The sequence below is a fragment of the Seriola dumerili genome, unplaced genomic scaffold (genome assembly GCF_002260705.1).
Source record: "Seriola dumerili isolate Sdu_G_001 unplaced genomic scaffold, Sdu_1.0 BDQW01000017.1, whole genome shotgun sequence".
Classification (NCBI taxonomy): Eukaryota; Metazoa; Chordata; class Actinopteri; order Carangiformes; family Carangidae; genus Seriola; species Seriola dumerili.
The window spans coordinates 1265742-1288022 of NW_019174272.1; the positions used below are offsets into that span (position 1 = coordinate 1265742).

The window sequence follows — 22281 nt, forward strand, 5'->3', positions numbered from 1 at the left end:
TGTCATTTGCTTGCTAGTTAGTTTGCCGAGCGTTTTGGAGTAAGATTTGTTTACATATTTCTATCGTAAGGTTTGACATTTTAGACAACCTCGCCGTATTCACGTATTAGTTAAGTAAACAGCTATGGACGATAAAGTTAAGGAAACAAGCTAACGTTAGCTGAACGAATGTCTTTCAGTCAGTTAAAATTGTTGGAAGTTGGCTCGTTCCTAGCTAGCTACTACATAGCTAACGTTAGTACAGTGAGGACGGGCTGCTATTTATTGTGAACGTCGGATAGCCTGCGGTGGGTCGTGGCTAGCCATAGAAACATCACGTCTGTCGAGTTGCTGTAAATGTGAGGAGGTCCCCTTGTTTTGGACGCGAGGGGCTCTTTGAGATATCCAGCCATGGATCCATTTGACAGTAACAGTACAGGTAAGGAAGGAAGGTGGTAGGTACAGTAACAGCAAGCTAACAGCAGCAGGCCAGCTAAAAACTAACGGGATGTTAGCTGCAAGATGTCTGGGAGTGACATTCACCCGAGGACACATGTTGAGGGGGGTGGGTTTGACTTTTGACGAACCCAACGAAAACTACATTTGTGTTTTCCGATTAATTTGTTTCTTTCTATCTTTATTGTTTTATTTATTTACAGTTGATGGATTCTCAGAAGCTGACTTAATTGCACTGTCAGTCTGTTGACAGTGCTGCAGAGACATGATAACATTTCTCTTCCCTAAAAGCACAAAGCAGAATTTGTAAATGTTGTAATTTATTTACGTATCGTTTCGATTTTGTTTGAACTGAACAAAGCCAGTAATGCATTTCTAACAGGTTAGGCAATGGCTGTCTTGAGACTCCTGACAGAAACAAGTTGTCTGTTAGTTGTTTGTTAAAACACAGCAGCCCTGTTTGCCCAGTTTAAACCTGTCGGATTGATAATAGCCATGTTTTGCTTGGTGTGGAGAGCTGATAAGTCATGCCCGCTCAGCTCAGGCTACCAGCAACCAGCCGCTTTATAACCTCTGTTATGGTCCCATGGCGTCAGGGGCTTTATTGAAACAAACAAAAAGGCCAGTGCACACACTATAACAGCTCTCAGGGAAGCGTTCTGGGTGGATGTCATTTCATTTCAGTTTTGTCTCGATGACCAAATCACAGCAGTTTAACTTCCTGTTTTTTGTTTGTGTTCTCTTTTGTGACTTAGTGATGTTAGTAGAAGACCAAGCTCGCATTTCAAAATCACATTTTGATCAGATATTGATGAGAAAGCCGCAGCAGAAACTTCCTTCCCACAAATTTTTCATCATCATCTAAACAACAGACAACAGTGCTCTGGCTCAGTACTCAGTGTCTACAATATGTAGTGAATTTGTTGTCTGTTCTTACCCGGTCTGAATCAGTGGACATACCTGGCAACTCAGACGCATATATTTAACTGTAGTTCTGTGACTCTAAGGTAGGCTTGATAATGTTTTCAGCTAACAGGAAGAGCACAGTCAGCAGATAACATGCCTTACTGCTTCATTTACATACAAACTTGACGAAAGTGCAGGAGTTGTTGGTTATTCACATTCGCCTGGCCTGTTAACCATTACATAAACTGCCTCTCCATTGTCATCTTGGTGGTATGAAATAAATATCCACATAACAATATCCCACAGCTGTTAAAAATAGATATGACAATCATTTAAGTTTGATACATTTTTTTTTTTTTGGGGGGGGGGGGGTATTTTTATTATATCCTCTTCTGAACATTACACATTACCTCCTACTTAGCTCCAAGCCTATTTTTAGACATTCATACCACAGCACTGAGGTCCAGACTGAGACACAGTGGCAGTCCATACAGTCATATCAGAAACACTGTACAGAACTGACAAAGAGCTAAATTCCCCTCTCACATTTCTGGGCTCTTGTCTTCCTTTTGGGGAGTTAAAGCTCACTTTTGTTTGGTGTCATTGTGTTTGTGTGAACAACGTGCATTCAGTAGGTGTTTACTGTCTCTCGGTTCTTTCCACTTAAATCCATCACCAACTGAGACTGAAAAAGCATTGTCCTTAGCCTATAACAGCATGAATGGAACGTGAGACAAAATGGGAGACATGCACAGCGTAGCAGTTTGCTACTTCTGCTATTATTAGATTAGGGGGTTGAAAATGCCTCTGATTGTTTCAAAATTACTACAGCAGCCAGAAAATCACATGGACATTTTGTAAGAGGTGACTCTTCTTAAGATGCTGAAGATGCAGGTTAGTTGTGGGAATGCAGGCTTTAAAATGCAGTAGTACATGACATGGTCAGATAATTAATATTTGTTATATTTGCTTTTTCCTAGTTTTGAAGCCATTTCCTCAAATGTTTAACACTGTTATTAATGAATGCACTATGAAGGAAATAGGAGAGTTGTCTTAACAGACTTTGTAAAGTAAAGTGCTTTGTGAAATGCTTCAGAGTAGCTGCCTCTCAAGCCTGATGAACCCTTTCTATGTAGGTCAAAATACCAGGAAAGGCTTACTAACAGGAAACTGAAGAAACTCAGTGCTTTGTTAAATATGGCTTCATGTTACCTGCACATTCAGTGACATTAACAAACCTTTGTGTTGAACAGTGGCTTGCTTCCATTGCTCTCTTTGGAAAACTCCAAAAACACAGCACATATGGTATGCTTACATACCATGTGTGTATCAATGTAAATGATCATTTTGAAACCGGAAACTTTCTCACACCTCTCTCATTTCCCCTTTTGTCAGTCCTCTGTCTGATTTCTCTTCCTCTGTGTGTTGTAGAGCGAGCCAACCTACCAAGGAACATGATTGAGAACAGCATGTTTGAAGAAGAGCCTGATGTCGTAGATTTGGCGAAAGACTCCACTGCATTTCCGGTATGTCCATATCATCTTATGCCAAGCTATGCATTCCTCCACTTCAACGAATGCCTGGCTCAGTGAATGTCTTAGAAGACATATTTGCACCACTCCACCCATTTCTCACATGTGCTTTCATTTGTAAATCTATAACTCTTAACAGATTGGCTATTAGCAATATAAATAAGGATCACTTGTGGGTAGCCAGTGATGCTTATTTGCAAACTTTCAGTTCAGCATATACAGTGCTCCTCTTTTACTTATATTTTACCTATATTTTTTAGATCCATCAGCAACTATCTATAATCAGCATTGTTTGAATTACTTCTAGCAACAAGGAACTTAATTTTAGCGTGATGAAGATGCTGTATCTTCACAATGTAAATTGTAAATTTGATCTTATCTTTACAATGAATTCTTCCTCCATGTCAATTTCTGTTGATATAGACATACTTAATCATAACGCCACCCAACAAACCCTCCTTTAAATATCATCCCCCTTTACATCCCTAATGTCCAAGATTGTTATTTTGCCACAACCACATTTCTAATTTGAAAAAATGCTAAAAATGCTTTCCTGTCATTATGATTTAACTTGTCATCTGTGGCCTGTTGTTAGACCCTTCTCTGTCCTGATTACTTCCCATTATTCCCCTCTCTGCCCTCAATCTGCTCACCGCCTCCACATATGACATCTTACCCTGTGCTAATTAATTTACCTGGGAGTGCAATCCAGTTATTAACATTACATGGGAAACACTGCACAGTTTAACTGGAGAATAACAGATTGTACTTTGCATGCTCTCTGCAGACGTTTCCTGCTCTTGACCCAGATGAGGTGGTGTTTGAGCCCCGTAGCTCACGGCTGCTTGTGCGAGGCCTGGGAGAGAATGACATGGACGAGGATGAGGAGGACTGTGAGTCTTCAGCCCGTCTGTTGGGCATGTCCTTCATGAACCGTAGCTCTGCTCACAGATCCAACTCTTCCCCGTACACCAGACAGGCTCCACCAAGGTAATGCACTGAAAAGGTCATCATTTGGAGTAATGCGCAATATCTTGGCATAAAAAGATTCTCAGTTATCAGCCCAGTTCTCAGTTTGAATGATCATTCTGAAAAGATCAGGCTGTCAAAATGATAGACATTAAAACTTTTGTGCAGTTTAATGTCAGTTTATCTTGTTGGCTGTTTATATGACAGTTTATTCCTTGCTCAAGTCTTTATACATTTATACAGGTGTCATTTTCTACATTATGCAGATCCAGTAAACCGCCAAAGCATGTACAAGTTAATGTACATTGGAATGCTGCTACCTTTCATTCTTTATGTAGAAGCATTCAAAGTAAGTGATGTTAAACTCTTCCTGGTTTCAGGTCATGTTCACGACCCTCAGCCCGTACCATGGTTGTATGTGTGTTATTCCTGGTGATAGTGGCCTCTATGACCATGGTACTGTACTTCTTACCTGGATGCACCTTTACCAAAGTAAGAAAAATATTCACTAGTTCTGTTTAGGTAGGTTTTGCAATAACATTAATCACTGTTTCTATACATTAAGTCAATATCTCTGTTGGACTATTTCCCTCTTTATTTCTCTGTTGCTCTATACTCAATCACACACCTATTTCCTTGGCTCAACCCAACCCTCCATCCTTCTGCAGACAGGTTGTCGTAAGCCAAACAAGACCATTCCCGTAGAGACAGTCTACCCTCTGTCCACAAATGGCGAACTGTTTCCATGGGCTCAGCTCCGGCTGCCTCACAGCATACGTCCTCTCAGCTATGACCTCACCCTGGCACCTGACCTCGACAACATGACCTTCACTGGCTGCACTGTTATTTCTATGTCTGTGCTTCACAACACCAAGCGGATTGTCCTGCACGGTGCTAATCTCAACATTACCAAAGCTACCTTTAAGGTGGGATTGGGAGAGGGGGTTTGTGACAGAGTTTAGATATTTTAGATGTCATTCTCTAATGTGCAAAGTCTTCCTGACTATTTGAACAGAACTGCATCCAATGATTTAATTTCTGCCTGAACAGCTTTTGTCTGCTAGTTGTTAACTGATAATTTCTCTCTCTTGCAGCTGGGTGATGGAGAGGCCAGTGATGTAACTGTACTGGAGTACAAACCCAGACAGCAGATAGCTGTTAAATTCTCAGAGGAGCTGAAGGCAGGCCAGTACTGTGTTTTGACCCTGGATTACTCTGCCAACCTCTCACACACCTATGATGGTTTCTACAACAGCTCCTACACTGATAAAGATGGAAACAAAAGGTAGACTTTACTAATTATCTGTGCTGTAAGTACTTCACAATGGCTGAAAGATGAACTGCAGAGTAAGAACTAAGTAACAAATGACAGTTAGAAATGTAAATTGGAGGTAGCTTTATTGTTTTTAATGCATTTAACAAAATTTTGTTTTCAGTATTATCATGCTCATCTCCTTCTTGTCCCCAGAGTCCTAGCTGCAACCCAGTTTGAACCACTGTCAGCCAGGAAGGCCTTCCCTTGCTTTGATGAACCAGCTTTCAAAGCCACCTTCCTGATTAAAATCAACAGAAAACAAAACTATATGACTCTTTCCAACATGCCAAAGGTACTGTAACATTACCTATGATCTGTTCATTTCACAGTATGAAGCCAAGTGTTGAAAAATCCTGTTTGCTAAATGGCTTCTTCAATGTATTTGTTTGGTTGACATAATTATAATAATTATTATAATATAATAATTTTTCCACTCTAGCATTTACAGAATATTTGATATAAGGGCTGCCAGTATTTGACAGTTGGAACTAAAAACACTAACATAAAACAGACCCCAATTTTGAATTACATTTGGTTTCGATAGTGAGACACATTTAATTTTCAGTAAAGGTTAAACTGTTAAAGAAAACCATTTTTAAAAATACTTTTCATGTAGTAAGTAAAAAACAGATTGTACCAGTGTCTGTGCTCAGCATTACTAGGTTAGCACAGATGTTTAATGTTTACAGGCTTAATGTGTTACTAGCATTTTGTTAATAACACATAGTCAACTGCAGCTCATCAGAAATGTCACCTAGCTAGCCACAATTTACAGTACAACATTATGTTAAGTCACTCACTCTATATTATGCCCTGTATTGAGGGACCTGTGACTCATTCCTGTGACCACGGTGACTTGTTGGTTGTCATCTTGTCCTTATGCTGTGTGTTTCAGGCTAAATCCATACCACTTACTGGTGGCCTCATGCAAGATGAGTTTGAAAAAACCAGTGTCAACATGAGCACCTACTTGGTGGCCTTCATTGTTGCTAATTTCACCCCGGTCAGCAAAAACGTCTCAAAAACTCAGGTAGGTATGACATTGATATAACTTGTTTTTACTTTTAATTCAGGTTGTACATCCTCTAATCTTTGTTTACTTAAGTTTGTGTTGTTGCTGATAAACTGTCTGGATGTATGTGATAGTTATGTCTGCTTGTTTTAGGTATCTGTGTACTCTGTGCCAGAGAAGAAGGAGCACACTGAGTACGCTATGGACACTGCCTCCAAACTCCTGGAGTTCTACAATAACTTCTTTGAAATAGACTACCCCCTCAAAAAACTAGGTGAGGGCACATGCACATTTCATACAGTGTGTACAGTATACACACTATTTATCCCCCTCTGATTATTACTTTTCTTCACTCTTTACACCCGAATATGCTCCCTTTTCTTTTGTCAGACTTGGTAGCCATCCCAGACTTCCTGGCAGGAGCCATGGAGAACTGGGGACTCATCACTTTCAGAGAGACCAGCCTACTGGTGGGCAAACAGTCCTCTCCTCTGGAGAAACAAGTAGTTGCCTCGGTCATAGCGCATGAGCTCGCTCATCAGGTAGGTTTGTCTCCTTTTGTCTTTGTGAAAGTAGCAGCGGCCATGAAGATTATCCAAGTTGTAATCTTTCTGTGATTGTGTTGCAGTGGTTTGGAAACTTGGTAACTATGAGCTGGTGGAATGACTTGTGGCTCAATGAAGGCTTTGCCACTTACATGCAGTACATGTCGCTACAGACAGTGTTGCCCAAGCTGGACATTGTAAGCTCTCACATCTGGATCATGAATTAATTCTCACATACTTGAAGAAGATTAAGTTGTGTGCCTCACTGTGTGCCTGTGCAGTAAGTCCTGTGTTTGTTTGCAGGGTAATTTGTTCCTGGCGGTGCGATTCAGAGCCTTGGACAAAGATGCACTAAACTCCTCCCATGCGGTGTCGACCGACGTTAATACGGCGGAACAGGTGGAAGAGATGTTTGACTCCGTCTCCTATGAAAAGGTACACTTTATATACAATATGTAAGTAGATAAGTTTTCATTAAGTCACTGAACTTCCGTACCAGCAGAGAAATTTCTTGACTGGACCTCACACTTGGTTAAAACTGTAGCACTCTGTTTTTTGTCTGATAAGAGATGCTTTGTGCCTCTCTGTCTACCAGGGTGCATCCATTCTTCTGATGCTGAATGCCTCTCTGCCAGGAGATCAGCAGTTCAGAAAAGGTATCATTCAATACCTAAAACAGTTCAGTGGATTTAACACAGACACCAACGACCTCTGGAACAGCCTTACACAGGTGTGTGTGTGTGTGTGTGTGTGTGTGTGTGTGTGTGTGTGTCTGTGTGTGTGTCTGTGTGTCTGTGTGTCTGTGTGTCTGTGTGTCTGTGTGTCTGTGTGTGTGTCTGTGTGTCTGTGTGTCTATGTGCCCTTTTGTTTTTTGGTGCAATTTTCATTGATTATATTGGATACTACACATCAGCAGTTTATCTCTTTGGCTACTTTTTACCCTTACGTCCCCTCTGCAGTCTGTCAGCCAACCATCTGGCTAAACTTTATTTTCCCTGACATCAGCTGCATTTGGCGTGTGTTATTGTCATCACATAATCACACCTGATCAGTGTCACAGGAGCTACATTATTAACATAAAAGGCAGAAAATGACTTGTGATTATAGTTGATAATGTTATAATGTTGTATGGAAGTCAGAGGACAGGATACTTTAGATACAGACATTACATTGGATAATTACTGTCAAAAGGGCTTGCACCAAGTGCCCTTAGTTTAATGGCAGTCTGCCATCTCATTACTTGCCCCTGCTGCTTCTGTTGAAGCTTTAGTTGCACCTGCCTAGTCTTGCATGAGTCATTAGGAGGTATGCCACAATACTACCAGTCCTAAATGTCTGTTAGTATTAAAAAGTTAATTAAATGGCAAAACAAGAATAGTGGATTTTGAGTGTGTTGAGGCTTGGCTTATTTAGTTAAAGGACATGGTTTAGATGGAATCTCTGAGTTGTGTAAACCTTTTGTCGATATCATTTATCTATTTGCCTCTGGTACTATGGTGCAGAGATCTCATAATTGTACCTCACATCTTCACAAACTCTCAGACCTCTCCCACAATTATCTTCATATATACAGAAAAGACAATGAAAATGGTGTTTGCCTGCACTGACTCTGGATTTCTCTTCCTGTCCCTAGGTCGAGGTCTCAACGCAGCACCAGAATGTGTCAGAGATGATGAGCTCATGGACATCACAGAAAGGCTTCCCATTGGTCACTGTGAGCCGCAAGGGAAGTCAGTTGACCCTCACACAGGAGCACTTCCTCCTCACATCTGACAATGCCACGCATACTTCCAGGTGGGTTACATTACCACACACGCAGACACACGCACAGATCATAGAAACACACCATAACCATAACTGCATTGTGCACTCTCTTCAGCCTGTGGAATGTTCCAGTGACGTACGTAAACGACAGCTGTAGTTTGGCCCCTGAGTGCAGACAGGTGTTCACTCTGAAGAACAAGACAGGTAAAACACAAAGTTTTAATCTTCCATCTTAAACGAAGAGTAAGATATTTTAATCTATACATCCCTGGCTCTGTAAATGGGAAATAAACAAAGTGACTCACACTGAGCAGCACAGCACTATTCCAGCCAATCAGCAACAGGGGGCATTTGTGCCTGTGCACAGGAAAATGGAAAGAAACGGAGAAAAGGGGAGATGGGTGATATTCCACCGGCACATATCGTTTCCTATCAACAGAAATGTTTAAGTCTTTCTCATCTGTTCTGCAGTTGGGATATGTGCGATGCTTTTGCTTTTGACAGTAAAGTAATTTTTAATTCTGATTCTGACTCTGGACTAACATAACTTTTGTTATGTTAGCCCAGGCTAACATAACTTTTGTTAGCCTAGCCAGTAGCCACAGTGGCCAGTCTGACTAATCAATAACATAAACTTACAGCCAACAAACCAACTAACGTGTATTATTTTTATATAATTTCACCAATGTGTCCGTGCTTTAGCAGTTCTGAAGGAGCACTGAAGGGAGGGGTGTATTTGTTTTGCTATTGAGTTCAAATATTAACAGTCTTCTCCTGCACTGCTTACTCTACCTTTAAGCCTCAGAATCTTGGGTGCAATGTCAAAAGATACGTTTGTGTGTGTGTGTGTGTGTTTGTGTGTGTTTTTAGGTACTCTAAAGCTGCCAGAAAGTGTGAAGTGGCTGAAGTTGAACTACAGAAACACAGGTTTCTACATCGTCCACTATGGAAATGAGGGCTGGGATGCTCTCATAGAGGCTTTGTCCAAAAATGTCAGTGTTCTTACACATGAGGACCGTGCCTCTCTCATACACAACATCTTTGCTCTCTCCAGGTATGAGAGAAAATCTAAAGAGTCTTTTTATACCTCCGTGCTGGCTGCAGCCTGGCCGGAGGCATTATGTTTTCAAGTTGTCTGTCCATCTGTCCCATTCTCGTTAACATGATACCTTGGGAATGCCTTTAGAGAATCTCTTGAAATTTGGCACAAACATTCATTTAGACTCAAGGATGACCTGATTAGAATTTGGTGATCAAAGGTCAAATCACAAAATTTTACACAAATATCTAATTGCATAAAATTATGAAGTGAGGACCTTATATAACTAAAAAACACAAGTGGAGGAGTATTTTCTAATTCTTGCATTTCACTCTCCTTTCACACACTTCTTCCGGTCACTTTCTGCATTGTCACCAGACTGGGACGTGTATCCTTCAATCAGGTCCTCAGACTGTTGAACTACATGTCCAATGAAACAGAGACTTCTCCTGTGACAGAGGCCTTGCTACAGCTCAATCGTATCTACATGCTGCTTGACAAAAGACAGGAGCATGGTCTTGTGGCCCGCATGAAGGTACTATATACACACACACACACACACACACACACACGCACACACACACACACACACACACACACACACACACACACACACACACACACACAGTCTGGTGCTGGTTGGACAAAATGTAAGTGGGAGGATCTTCCGTTTGTAATTGTGGCTTAACAGTGACAACATCACTCCTGTAAATGCGGATGGAACGGATACCTGCTACCTTCAAATGGCTGTAAAGACGCTCACCACAGTAGAGGCCATTAGTGAAGACTACTTATGTTATGGATTACAGAGCTGATATCACTCATTCTATATTCTGTCTAGGTGCCATTATTACCAGTCAAATATAAGACTTTTTTGTCAGCTGGTTGAAAAATGGAAAATTAAAGTGGTAAGATGAGCAAAACATAATAAATTGTGATGAAAATATTGTGGAACAAAGGTGTTCCAAGTAGTTGACCTGCTCTGAGCAGGTGGGCACAGGACAGTGCAAAACACACTCCTTCTTGGCACCATGAGTGCATACACTGCTGGATATGTGTCACCACACCCTCGTCTGCGCCTCTCCTCCCACTGTGGCACATGGTGAGTTATCGATGTTGGGCAGTCGAGGAAATCAGTGTGTCGCAGGAAAACCCATGTTCACTTGTGCACCACTGCATTTTGCGCCATATAGCAACATGGAAATAGAGCCCATTACATGAGTTTAGTGTTTGTGTTCTAATGTTAATTTTGTTAATCTGTTTTTTTTTTTTTTTTTTTTTTGCATGTAACAGAATTATATTACGCATCATTTTGGTTCTCTGATGGACAAACAAACATGGGAAGAGGAAGAGAGTGTGTCTAAACAGGAGTTGCGCTCAGCCCTGCTGGAGATGGCCTGCAGTCTGAATGTAGAAAATTGTGTTCAACAAGCCAAAGCCCTGTTCAAACAGTATGAGTCCAATAGCACTTTACGGTATGTAAAGCACACAAGAAACTTTCATTTTTCTTATCCTGGTCATGCTAGCAACAGGGTGAGCAGTGTAGGGCACACATCTTTTTAGAGATAGAAATTACCTTTAGTAGGGGTGGAGGCGGCTGTAACTTGATTGAATGGGTAACTGGCATTTGAGCTGGTGGAAGAAAACTGAAATTTGAAGCAGTTGTAAAATATGTAAATTATGTTTACATATTTATTCCATCTATATGTATTTCCGTAGGATACCAGGCGATCTGCAGCGAGTTGTATTCACTGTGGCTGCTCAGTCAGATGAAGGTTGGGAGTCTTTGCTCCTCATGTACGGACATAACACTTATGATGCAGAGAAGCGGAAAATGCTACAAGGCCTAGCATCCACTCAGGACACACGTCGTTTAGTATGGTAAGTGTTTGTATGTCTGTGTGTGTGTGTGTGTGTGTGTCTGGACAGAATCAAGCAGCAACATCCTTTCTTCTTCATTCATGATTTGTTGAACACACACACTGTAGTCTTAACAAGTCAGTTTCATTTGGACCCAGCAGAGCAGTAATGTTTTAAATGTTAATGCATGTTGTTTGCTGTCAGTTCATTCAAGTCCACTCCACCTGCTTTGGTTTATACTTACAGTGGATGAAACAGGCTGCTTACTAATGCAAGTTCACAAAACTGTGCATCAAAATCCTATCAATCCATCCTGAAAGAAATTTCAGAGAAAATTCAATGTAAAAAAAAAAAAACTTGACCACACCATACCTGAGGATTTCCACCTAGGCCAGTATTTGATATAATATTGTTGTTTCATATACTTCAGTATCACCCTCATCACCATATTATATATCATCATATATTGTACATTACCCAGATGATACTTGATTTTTGAGGCTGATCTTGAAATGGACTCCTTGTTTTTTTGTTTAGGATTGTTTGTGTCCAAGTTACTGAATGAATGGGACATTTTACAATGGAAAATGCAACTTGTCAGTGCTCTCTGGTGGACAAACTATGTAGCAGACACACTGTTTTTAAGTGGTAACAAATCAACCTAAGTATTTCTGTACTGCAATTACTTGTAAGTTATTCTCTGACTTATACACAGATACAGATATCAGCTGATATATTGGCATGGCCAGGTCATTGCTCTACTTTGAGTTAGTGTCCAGTTATATAGATTCTATGACATTCTCATCCAGAGTGACTTTCAGTGTGTGCAAAGAATGAAATGCATTTTCAGCTCACTCTGCTTGTGCGTAACAGGCAGAGTAAATGCACGTTGTGTACTCGCCTATCTTGGTGCATATTACTATCTTGATAATGAGCCCTTGGAATAACAGTGAAATACTGCGACATTCAGACCAGGTTTTTGTTGGTCAGTCGCACAATTGCTGTCCACCTCAAGATAGCAATGCGTGCCAACAATGCGCTTGACCACACCTCATTTTAAGACCAACACGCCCATGACCACAAGTGTATTTGCTCTTTAAACAATGTGGGCGCTGGACAGGAAAATCACACCTGTGTCTGAAACTAGCAAAGACACTTGCATTTTGCTTTGCGCCGGGTGTAATAGAGGGCCCATAATGTGTTTGGTCTGAAATCTGTTTGTATTATAACAGTGATCGAAGAGTTTGGAAAATGATTCATTCACGTGCTGTACAGAAGTGATGATAATGAGGTTGAGGGTATTGTCAGTGCTGTTTATGCACTTAAGAGCATTTGAACAGAGCACATATTTCGGTCTGTCTAGGATTCTAAAGGAAGGTCTAAACGGGGATATCATCCAGACACAGGAGTTGCCTTTGGTCATCAGCACTGTGTGTAATGGCTTCGCTGGCTACTTGTTTGCCTGGGATTTTGTACAAGAGAACTGGGACCGACTCATAGAGAAGTAAGTGGTTTCTGTCAGCTTCATACATGTTGTCACTGAGAATACATTTAAGGATTAGTTCACATAAAGATGAAAAAATGAAATGACATCAGTATTGATTTACAATTGTTTTTTGCTATAGGTTCCCTGTGGGCTCCTTTGCAATCCAGACAATCATCAAGTCTGCCACCTCCCAGTTCTCCACACAGGCCCACCTTGATCAAGTATGTTTTTTTTCTTCTAATAGAATACATATTTGAGGCTCTGTTCACTTGTTTATGGTGAGACATTAACTGTTTGACAAATGGTCTTTATTGTTTTACTAGATGTTAAGTCTGATCTAGCAAACATCTCACTGTGTGTGTGTGTGTTTGTGTGTTGTGAAGGTACAGGGTTTCTTCTCCGGTCTGAAGGAGCGTGGCTCTCAGATGAGGAGCGTGCAGGAAGCTTTGGAAACCATCAGGTTGAATCAGCGCTGGATGGACAACAATCTGTCTACACTCCGAAAATGGCTCTAATACAGGCACTCCATCCGGTCTCTGCCCCACTAACAGGCAACTGGGGCATGTCGTCAAGACAACAGCAGTGTTTGCACTATTGTAGGACTGTGTCTCCTAACTCCCTTTATCCAGGCCAGAGTATTAAACAAAGCCAGAGGTCGTCCTCTACCTGGGTGGACAAGGTGTTTGATTTTCTGAGATTGGTCCTGTAAGTTGTATTTGCTAGCTCAGGGTGGCTCTGATTGTGTGTCTGACAGGGAGTTGTCAGATGCAAACACACACTCCTCACACTTTATGCTGTCGACCAAACCTCTGCTCTGCAGCTCTCATATAAACCTCATGCCTGAGCAGACAATCATGCTTCCCCCACACTTCTTTCGCTCAGCTTGCTCTCAGGCATGTAACTGTATGAGCTGTATAATGGCCACTTCAATAAGACTAAGTATGAAGAATGTCACTGTTTATGTGTCAGTCCTGGACTTTCTCTCAACTGTCGGATAAATGTAGATGCAGTTGTCAGGGATTCCTCAGCGATGAGAAGTTGACATTACAGTACTTGAGAGATGTTAGTATTCTTAGAATTAAGCTAACCTCGTATCTCTGTGTCATGAAAATCTGTGTAGAAATGATAGCCACGCGTCAATCTTTACTGTAATTATTCATATAACTTGAAGCATTTACTATATTAGTCATGGTTTGGCTAGAAGATTGGTTGATTGTGCGATAGCTTGAAGTACCAATCTTGTGTCAGCATCACTTGAATGTACTGAAAAACCTTCCCACTGTGTACAGTAGATGGCGTAGTGCACAGCAGTGCAGGTTTAAATCAACCAATGTGTCTTAGGTGAGAGCAGGCAGTGCACACTGGAGCCAAATGTCGTTCGTTCGTTCTTTCTTTCTCTCTTTCTTTCTTTCTTTCTTTCTTTCTTTCTTTCTTTCTTTCTTTCTCTCTCTCTTCAGTCATAAGCCCAATTTAGCTCTAATCAAAAAGTTTTATTTCCATTGCTTTTTTGCGTGCAGTGCAGTCACTGTACACACTCATGCTTTAACCCTGTTTGCTTGTAAACTTGTAATTATAATGTAAATATGCTCAATCCTAGAACCTTTTTCCCTGCGATTTTGGATGTACTGTTTTAAACATCATGACTTTTAACATTTAAAGATTTGCTTTCTGTTGTGTGTATATATAGTTAAAGGGGAAATGTATACAGAGAATTGATCAAGAGTCTTGGTCAAATACTTTTTATCGTATTTCCTTATTTAGACCACCACAAGGAGGTCCTTAGCTGATGAATGTTTGTGTTTTAAGGGCTAATGTGCATATTGAAAATACAAAGTGTAAAGAAGAACATTTATATTGGGTGTGATTAATCTGCCCAATAAGATGTTACTCATCAGCCAAAAAAAAATACAGAAGGTTTAAAGTTACTCCAACGTTAGCCAGCTGCGTAGCCTAGCTATTTATTGAGAGAGTGTCATTACATAGTTCCCCAAGTTTTGCTCCATGATGTTATTTAAATACAGCTATACCCATCCTGAGCTTTATTTAAAGTGATAGTTATTCACTTCATCACTGAAATTCAGGATAACTGACCTCCAATAGATCAATTGATTTTTCTTTAGAAATCCTGGTTATCTTCATCAGGCTTGTATCTGTTGTTTTTCGTTGTCATATTGTTGTTTAAAGTCTTTTTGTGTCGTTTATGTAAAAACTGTGCTTGCAGGAATTTTCAAGTTCAGAAATACAAGAATACAAACATCAGTAATGATACCTCTGTGTGCATAGGTGGGAAACAGGTGTGGGATGATGTGTTAATCTTTGCACTAGTGACTCCTATTGGTCAATTGAGGTGTTTGCACAGTATCAGGGTCTGCTAAGCTAACCGCAGGACAGGTTGGGTTTTGATGAAACTGAAAAAAGAAAAGACACACAGAGTGACACAACGGGTACTTGAAGAGGCACCCGTGTGTCTACTTCCTCCCCAGGTTAACAGTAGGCAGTGAGCAGTATGAGGAGTCACATTGCAGACAATTGAAAAACTCCTGACGAGTAACTCAGACTTACAGGATCGTATTGTGGTTTAAATTTGTATCCACAGTATTTTCATTGACTTACTCCATGCAGCCCATCGTAGTTTCACAGACTGTGATAATGTGTGTCATTTAAGAATAAATGCACATATAATACTTTTATATCCTGGCTAATTGGAACAGTATTATCACTCGAGACACTTTTCCCACTGCCAGGAATCACTTCAGTTCAACTTTGTCATCAGGATGGCAGACTGATTTCCCACCTTACTTAGCACGCACTTAGCATGGACCAGTCAGATGTCGTAGGGTCTCAGATACAGGTGTTTTTGATGTCATTCTTACTCTTACCAGGTACGGGGTTCAATCAGAGGTATTGAATCAGTGATAAGAGAATTGTACGGGGTACCACATGAGCTGTAAAGCCCATCAGATTGTGTTTGTTCTTGCACTGGGGTGAAATGCTGCAGACGCTTTTAATAACTGTGTTGCTCTTCATGTGAACAAAATATAAATAAAGTTGTTTTCTGAAAGTATTTGATTTTATTTTTTATGGCTCTACATATACTCAGCAGCCCACCAGACCTTCCCACATTGTTGACCTTAATTCAAAATAGACTTGCGTTGGTTTTCTGTCACTGATTGACAACGAAATTGGCTATTGGCTTTTTGAATTATTTTGACATTGTTTGCTGAAACAAAACTTTTTGAATGGTGATGGTTCAAATCAACTTAAGCTGCATTCAAATTCTGTTTAGTTACGCTAATTTTGAAAAGATTGATTTGTTTGGTTTGTGGTTATGAGTCAGGGAAAGGGACTGATTTGAGGAAGGATTTAAAACAACTTCTGGGAGTTTAGTTAAAGCAGATAAGCTTACTTAATGCAAAATGGAAAATACACATTACTGCTGTTCTTAAAGTTAAGCCACCTAATAAAATGAGTTGACACGTGAGAAGAACATTAATCCTATCTGGAAGAACAACAGTCCCAGGCCAAGCCAGATGCAAAAAACAAAGGCAGGAACAGCCTTGAGTTTATAAAGAAGTGCGTAAAAAAAACAACTCTTTATGACATAACACTAGAACAAAACGCTGTGTGGTAGAAACTGGACGCTGCTGTGCTTATATCAATAAAATGTGCCAAATGCAGGGAGATTATTTAGATCAATGTGCTTACAAGAGTGTGCAGGACCATAGAAATCAGAAATTAAGTATTTTATCTACATCTTTAAAATTTACCTCCGCTTTACAATAAATAAATAAATTTCATGTTGCAAAACACCAAGATCACAATACTAAGAGGATGCTGTCTAAACGTACTGTAGACAGTGTGCATGCATTTATAGTTAAATGCCTGATGATTCTCAGTTGAAGCACTAGAGGTCTTTCTAGCTCTTCTGGAAACTTGCACTTTGGCTCTCATTCATGTTCTTGAAGTTTGAGATATTACATGGATGTAAATGAATTTAAATGATTCACTTATACTCTGGAGATGTTCTGGGGAATGATATTATAAAAGGACTTGAAGGCACTACTTTATGTCAAGTCTGCAAAACAAAATAAAGCCTTTAGTCCAGCAATTAAAGAGATTTTTCATGTTAAACATCTGCAAGTTTTGTGCATTTTAATCCAGTCCACTGTGGTGAACTGTTCCCTCTGTGTGTGTGTGTGTGTGTGTGTGTGTGTGTGTGTGTGTGTGTGTGTGTGTGTGTGTGTGTGTGTGTGTGTGTGTGTGTGTGTGTGTTGTGTGTGTTGTGTGTGTTGTGTGTGTTGTGTGTGTTGTGTGTGTGTGTGTGTGTTTTCAGAAAATCTGTTTTGTGCCTTGAAGACTTGTTTTGGCCGAGCGCCACACAGCTGGAACACATCACACAGGCAGTATTTTCACCCTCATACTTTCTTTCTTGGCCAAACAATCCAAGTGCATAAGATATAAAGACAACTGAGGACTTTGTATTTAAATCAAATAAGTAATCCGAACTCAGTGTAATTAATTATGCTGCATGAGACCAGACGCAGCCACCACATGGGCCTTAAACAGCTTGCTGGTAGCAGTAAAGGTGTAGTCCCATGTTTCAACAGTGTCAGTTACTTTAATGATGGCCATGAAGTGAAGGAATTTCTGTGGTCTTTTGTCAGTGTTGGCAACATTAATTACATTTTGTTAGGTTTTACACATTAGAGCCAAGGTACAGAGTTGAAGCAGCTGACAAGACAAGGCCATGATGAGACACATATTATTCATGTTATTTAGAACTAAGCAACCATTTTCTTTGATTTTTCAGTATTTGTTATTATTGGGTATTTTCCGTTCCTGTGGCTATTTTTGACAAAAATGTTTGCACATATCTTATTATCAAATCAATCTCATTTGATACGTACATTCTACAATCACCTTAATTTGAGTGTTTTCTGAAGAGTTTACTGTTTTTATATAAGCCCTTAACAAACCTTTTTTTAAACACACTTGTATGCTTGTATGAAGGTACAAATGCTCACCTGTGATTCTTGAGATTCATATTGATAGATCACGTCATATAGAAAGATTGAGCCCACTCATATTTACTTCTAGAAAGTTTTTAAAGGTAACTTATGATTGTCAAAACATCGGCCACAAGTGTCTTAATGTTGTGTACATCCTTTTAAAACCTGATCAATCACATTATTTTCCTGTGCATATTTTAATGTGATAAGGTGTCAGCTCTGTGCTTCTAGAGGTGATGAACTGTTTCTCACCTTGCCGGAGGCACAGATGTCATGACAGCTGATTGGTTTGTTGGTCCACTCCTTCAGTTCAGTCAGTTGTCACATCAAAGAAGGCAAGGCCTGAGGGTGTGAGCCATTCATAACAGATGTATCTTTCAAATCTCACACGTCTTAATAATTGCATATAAAGAAAAGTCATGAAAAGAAAAGTCATATATAATTTCTCTCTGGCATTTTCAAATGCCATTCCTTGGAGATTTCTCATAAGTCGACTCATAAATCTGAATAACAAAAAGATGACACCTGTAAGTGGAAGAGTTCCATCCACTGCTCATATTAAAGCAGTTATTACATATCATCCTTGAATCAACAAATTTAACATTAATGTTACTGTTCAGATTTTCAATGATAAAATAAATAAAAATTAAAAAATTCATTGTCCTCCTAAGCTTCTGCGTTAATCAAATCCTGCTGTTTATTCCTATACTGAGTAGCCTCACTGTGTCAAACGCGTCAACAACTATGAATTGCCAAGAGTTTTGCAAACGACATTCATGTTCCCTTCAGAGTTCACTGTAATATCTGTAATGACTTTTCATCTATCTCAAATTTCAATTGGTCTTTCAAATTAATGACACTCCCATTGGCATCAGCTGCACTTGTTTTGTACTAATTAGTAAACGTGAGCATGCTAACATACTAAACTAAGATATTGAACATGCTGAACATTATGCAGTGCTTGCTTTACATCAGCATGTTAGCATTGTTATTGTGTGCATGTTAGCGTGGCAATGTTGGCGTGTTACTGAAAGCACCACTGTGCCTTAACCGCTAACATGCCTGTAGACTGAGCTTTGTTTGCATTTCCTTGCTTTCCATTAAATACAGCATGTGCATGTGAGGCAGTATGTACAAGTTCATCAGATTAGCTTGTACAAAACAAAAACATATAAGTATGCTTTGTGGGTGATGCATGGTTTCTACAAGACAGGAATACTAACCAGTAATGACGTGTACGTGTTTTTGCATTTGCTGAGAAATGTGAACATTGATGTCATAGTATGGCACGAGAGAGGAGATGACAACTGCAGCTTGTCCTCATTCCACAAGCGTGCACATGTAACTTTCGAGAAGCTTCTTTGCATTGCACCAGAGATATGCTTAAGATATTAATCATGTCACATGACCCAAAAATCTACATAGCTTTACTTATAGCCTATGTGCTGAGCCTCCACATGTTTTCAGTATGTTCTCTATACAGGAGTACATGGTGGGTCCCGCTACCACAGATGGAAAAGGTGCTTAAGTCTTTTACTTAAGTAAAATTATCAATGCTGCAATGGAATTATACTTCATTAAAAAGTAAGTCATGCATTCAAAATTTTATTTGACTAAAAGTGTTGAAGTATTCAACATGTACTAAAGTGTCAAAAGTAAGTGTTGTGTTTTTGCATCATTGTATGAATTTATGTTGACACGTTAAGCATTCCCTTTCAGAATTACATTCATTTTATACGTTTAATCACCATTGATCAAAAGGAAGAAAATAACTGTAAATTAGCCAGAATGAACCTAGAAGGCTAATTTTGATCTAGCTAGATGTTAAAAAGGCACCCTAAATACGCAACAAAACTACATATCTTATGTATCTTATATATAAATCTTCTGTATGATAAATACAAGATCTTACATAACACATTAAACATTAAATGTCCCATCTGACAAATCACCAAGAGCAAATACTCTTACTTTAGAATATAATACTTATAATAATGCTACACCTCTACTGTATGCTCAGCATTTTTACATCTTAGCAGAACTGATCTGCAGATTGAAGTCCTTTTTGTTAGAGAATGTGGCCATCAGGAAGCAAAGTCATTCCCTGGCAGATCTGCAAACTTCTTCAACCTTCATGTGTAGAGTGTCGTCAATAGCTCTGCCGGGGTTCCTAAAGAGATCAGTACTTGTAAGACAGGAGATTAAAGAGCAGAAATGGTAAGAAAGCAGATAAGATCACTGTATCAGGCCACATTACATGACTTCAGCCTCTGTGTGCGACAAAAGTCCTGGGCACGTACACAGACGCTGATTGAGGGCGATTATCAGGTCACATGACCATATACACTATAAAGATTTAAAATGCTAGCTGGTCTCGGATCACCACTCCCATGCTATGAAGATGCTAAACGCGCATCAACCCTGTTGTCATGTGCCAAACACCCGGTCCACCGACCTATCATCAGTCAGAGTCATAGTTGGCCCCATTAAGTCACAACACTTGCTGGAAGCACAACAACCATTCAAGCTATGCGGCCATGCTCAACAGAGAGGTCAGGTTGACGCTATCAGCAGAGCTGTTCACAGTCACAGCCACCTGCATCTGCAGCTTCACTTCAGTGCGAATCAGATTGAAACGAGCGACCCATTTGTGATCCAGTGAGATTACGCATTGCATTACTGATATGCAAGGAATTGTGGGGAAAGTCTTTGAATGAGGAAACGTAAGCAGCAGCAGGTGAGCAGTGAGATAAGATGGTGATGATGAAAAAGACTGAAAGGCCTACTGGAATTTGTTGAAGGCCACATGCAAACATGAACTACTTGTGCTGGTTTCATGAGCTGTCACCGGTGTGCTGTAAGGGGAGCACAACTCATGATTGTAGTCGCCAACACATTGCCCCATAACTCTGCTTTTCAGTCTCTTTGTCTCTTTCTTTTTCCCTCCTCTCTTTCACCCCAGCTGTCATCAAATGGTGTGTGGATAGAAACGTGCCTGCTCCAGTTTCATAGCTTGTTTGTGTGAGTGTGTGCATGTCACTGCACACATTTTGAGGCCTAGCCTGTGATAATTGATAGCTCTGAACTGTGACTGCAGAGCTTAAGCCAGCAGACTCAGCTGGTGATGTTAGAAAATGTTCGATGAGATGTTGCAGATGAGCTGAAGCCTTATGAAAATGTCGAGTAGTGTAGGTGCATTGGGGCAGTGCGCCTTTGGAGGAGAGCTAAAGATGGTACTTGACCTCATTCAAGGACACGTCAGTGACTGGAGGTGCAGCCTTTACCCTTGTGATTTAAACCACAGTGACACGGTCACAATTCTGGGTGTCACAGTCAAGAACTCTGCTAATTAAATGTGTTATTTAAAGTACACTTGATGTAGGACTTTAGATGCAAAGTTATTTTTATTGATAAAGAATTGAATTTGCCATTTTGTGCCATTTTAAAGTTGCCATTTAGGACGGACTGTTCAGTTATAGTCTTAACACTTTTACATAACCAGCCTTTTCACAAACAGTGTGATAAGATGTCTCAGGAATCTCTGATTGTGTGATAACCTGCACGCTACAGAGACGTTAGGATAGGAACACATCAGAAGTACTGTATCTACAGATCATAAAAGCCATTTAAACAGCAGTAACTTCAGGTCATATCTGCACGTGCAATGAAATGTGGAAGAATACTTTCTCTCTCACCTCTAAGCATGTACCCAGAGTATGAGCACCATCCAGTTTTAAAACAGTTTTGGTCTTTGGTGTAAGGCTGCATTAGGCCAAAAATCCCACACTGCTATGTAAAGCCTTACGTAGGACCATACACATTCAACAGAAAACTGTCCATAGACATGTTGGTTCACCTCATGGTGGTTGTGCTTTTCTGATAAACTTAACATATTCAGTTCCTCTAACTCGGAGATGGAAGGCCATGCAGTTTTGTAATTTAGTTCTCTAAACAAATTGCAGGTAAGCATCTGGCTTGATATGAGTACATTTATCTGATCTTATCTACAACTTATCTTACTTATCATATTGTATCACACACACCTCCATTGAGGAAGAAGGCCCTGCAATCTTCTAGAAAGAAAACTGTGAGTTTATTTTATGATCACATGAAAGGCATTTATAAATCCCACCAAAATTTCTTAACCCTTCAAGTAGAGTAATAACATGAAATGATGAAAGTTGAAATTAAGTAATTAAGTTCTCATGGCACATTTGTCAGAGTCAGAACAGGTCTGTGACTTACCATAAATACAAAACCAAGGGTAGGTCTCCATGCTGAAGGACACCAGCTTGACCTGCTTACATCTGTGAGATGGTAGGTGCAGAATAGTGTGTGCTGTATCCACACATGCAAATAAACTTAAAGCTACGTTAAATTTTAACGTGTTATTGTTTTAATGATTGCAG

General features: G+C 40.0%; 1 protein-coding gene across 1 annotated transcript; it reads left to right on the forward strand.

Annotated features, from left to right (window-relative positions):
• lnpep (leucyl and cystinyl aminopeptidase) lies at positions 1-14759 on the forward strand. The gene is made up of 22 exons (XM_022753363.1): positions 1-418; positions 2773-2867; positions 3661-3863; positions 4223-4334; positions 4511-4768; positions 4937-5127; positions 5311-5449; positions 6053-6187; positions 6323-6443; positions 6560-6711; positions 6798-6911; positions 7018-7149; positions 7310-7444; positions 8348-8508; positions 8594-8682; positions 9349-9532; positions 9896-10052; positions 10811-10992; positions 11237-11398; positions 12741-12881; positions 13003-13084; positions 13247-14759. The coding sequence occupies exons 1-22, from the start codon at positions 391-393 to the stop codon at positions 13376-13378; spliced, it is 3105 nt and encodes a 1034-aa protein (XP_022609084.1). The 5' UTR covers positions 1-390; the 3' UTR covers positions 13379-14759.
• Positions 14760-22281: the final 7522 nt, after the last annotated feature.

Bases quoted from the DNA above. Each gene is read 5' to 3' on its own strand.
- lnpep (XM_022753363.1), top strand. From the start codon at position 391: ATGGATCCATTTGACAGTAACAGTACAG. The intron at 7,445-8,347 runs GTGTGTGTGTGT...TCCTGTCCCTAG, and splicing joins TCTGGAACAGCCTTACACAG to GTCGAGGTCTCAACGCAGCA. The intron at 12,882-13,002 runs GTAAGTGGTTTC...TTTTTGCTATAG, and splicing joins TGGGACCGACTCATAGAGAA to GTTCCCTGTGGGCTCCTTTG.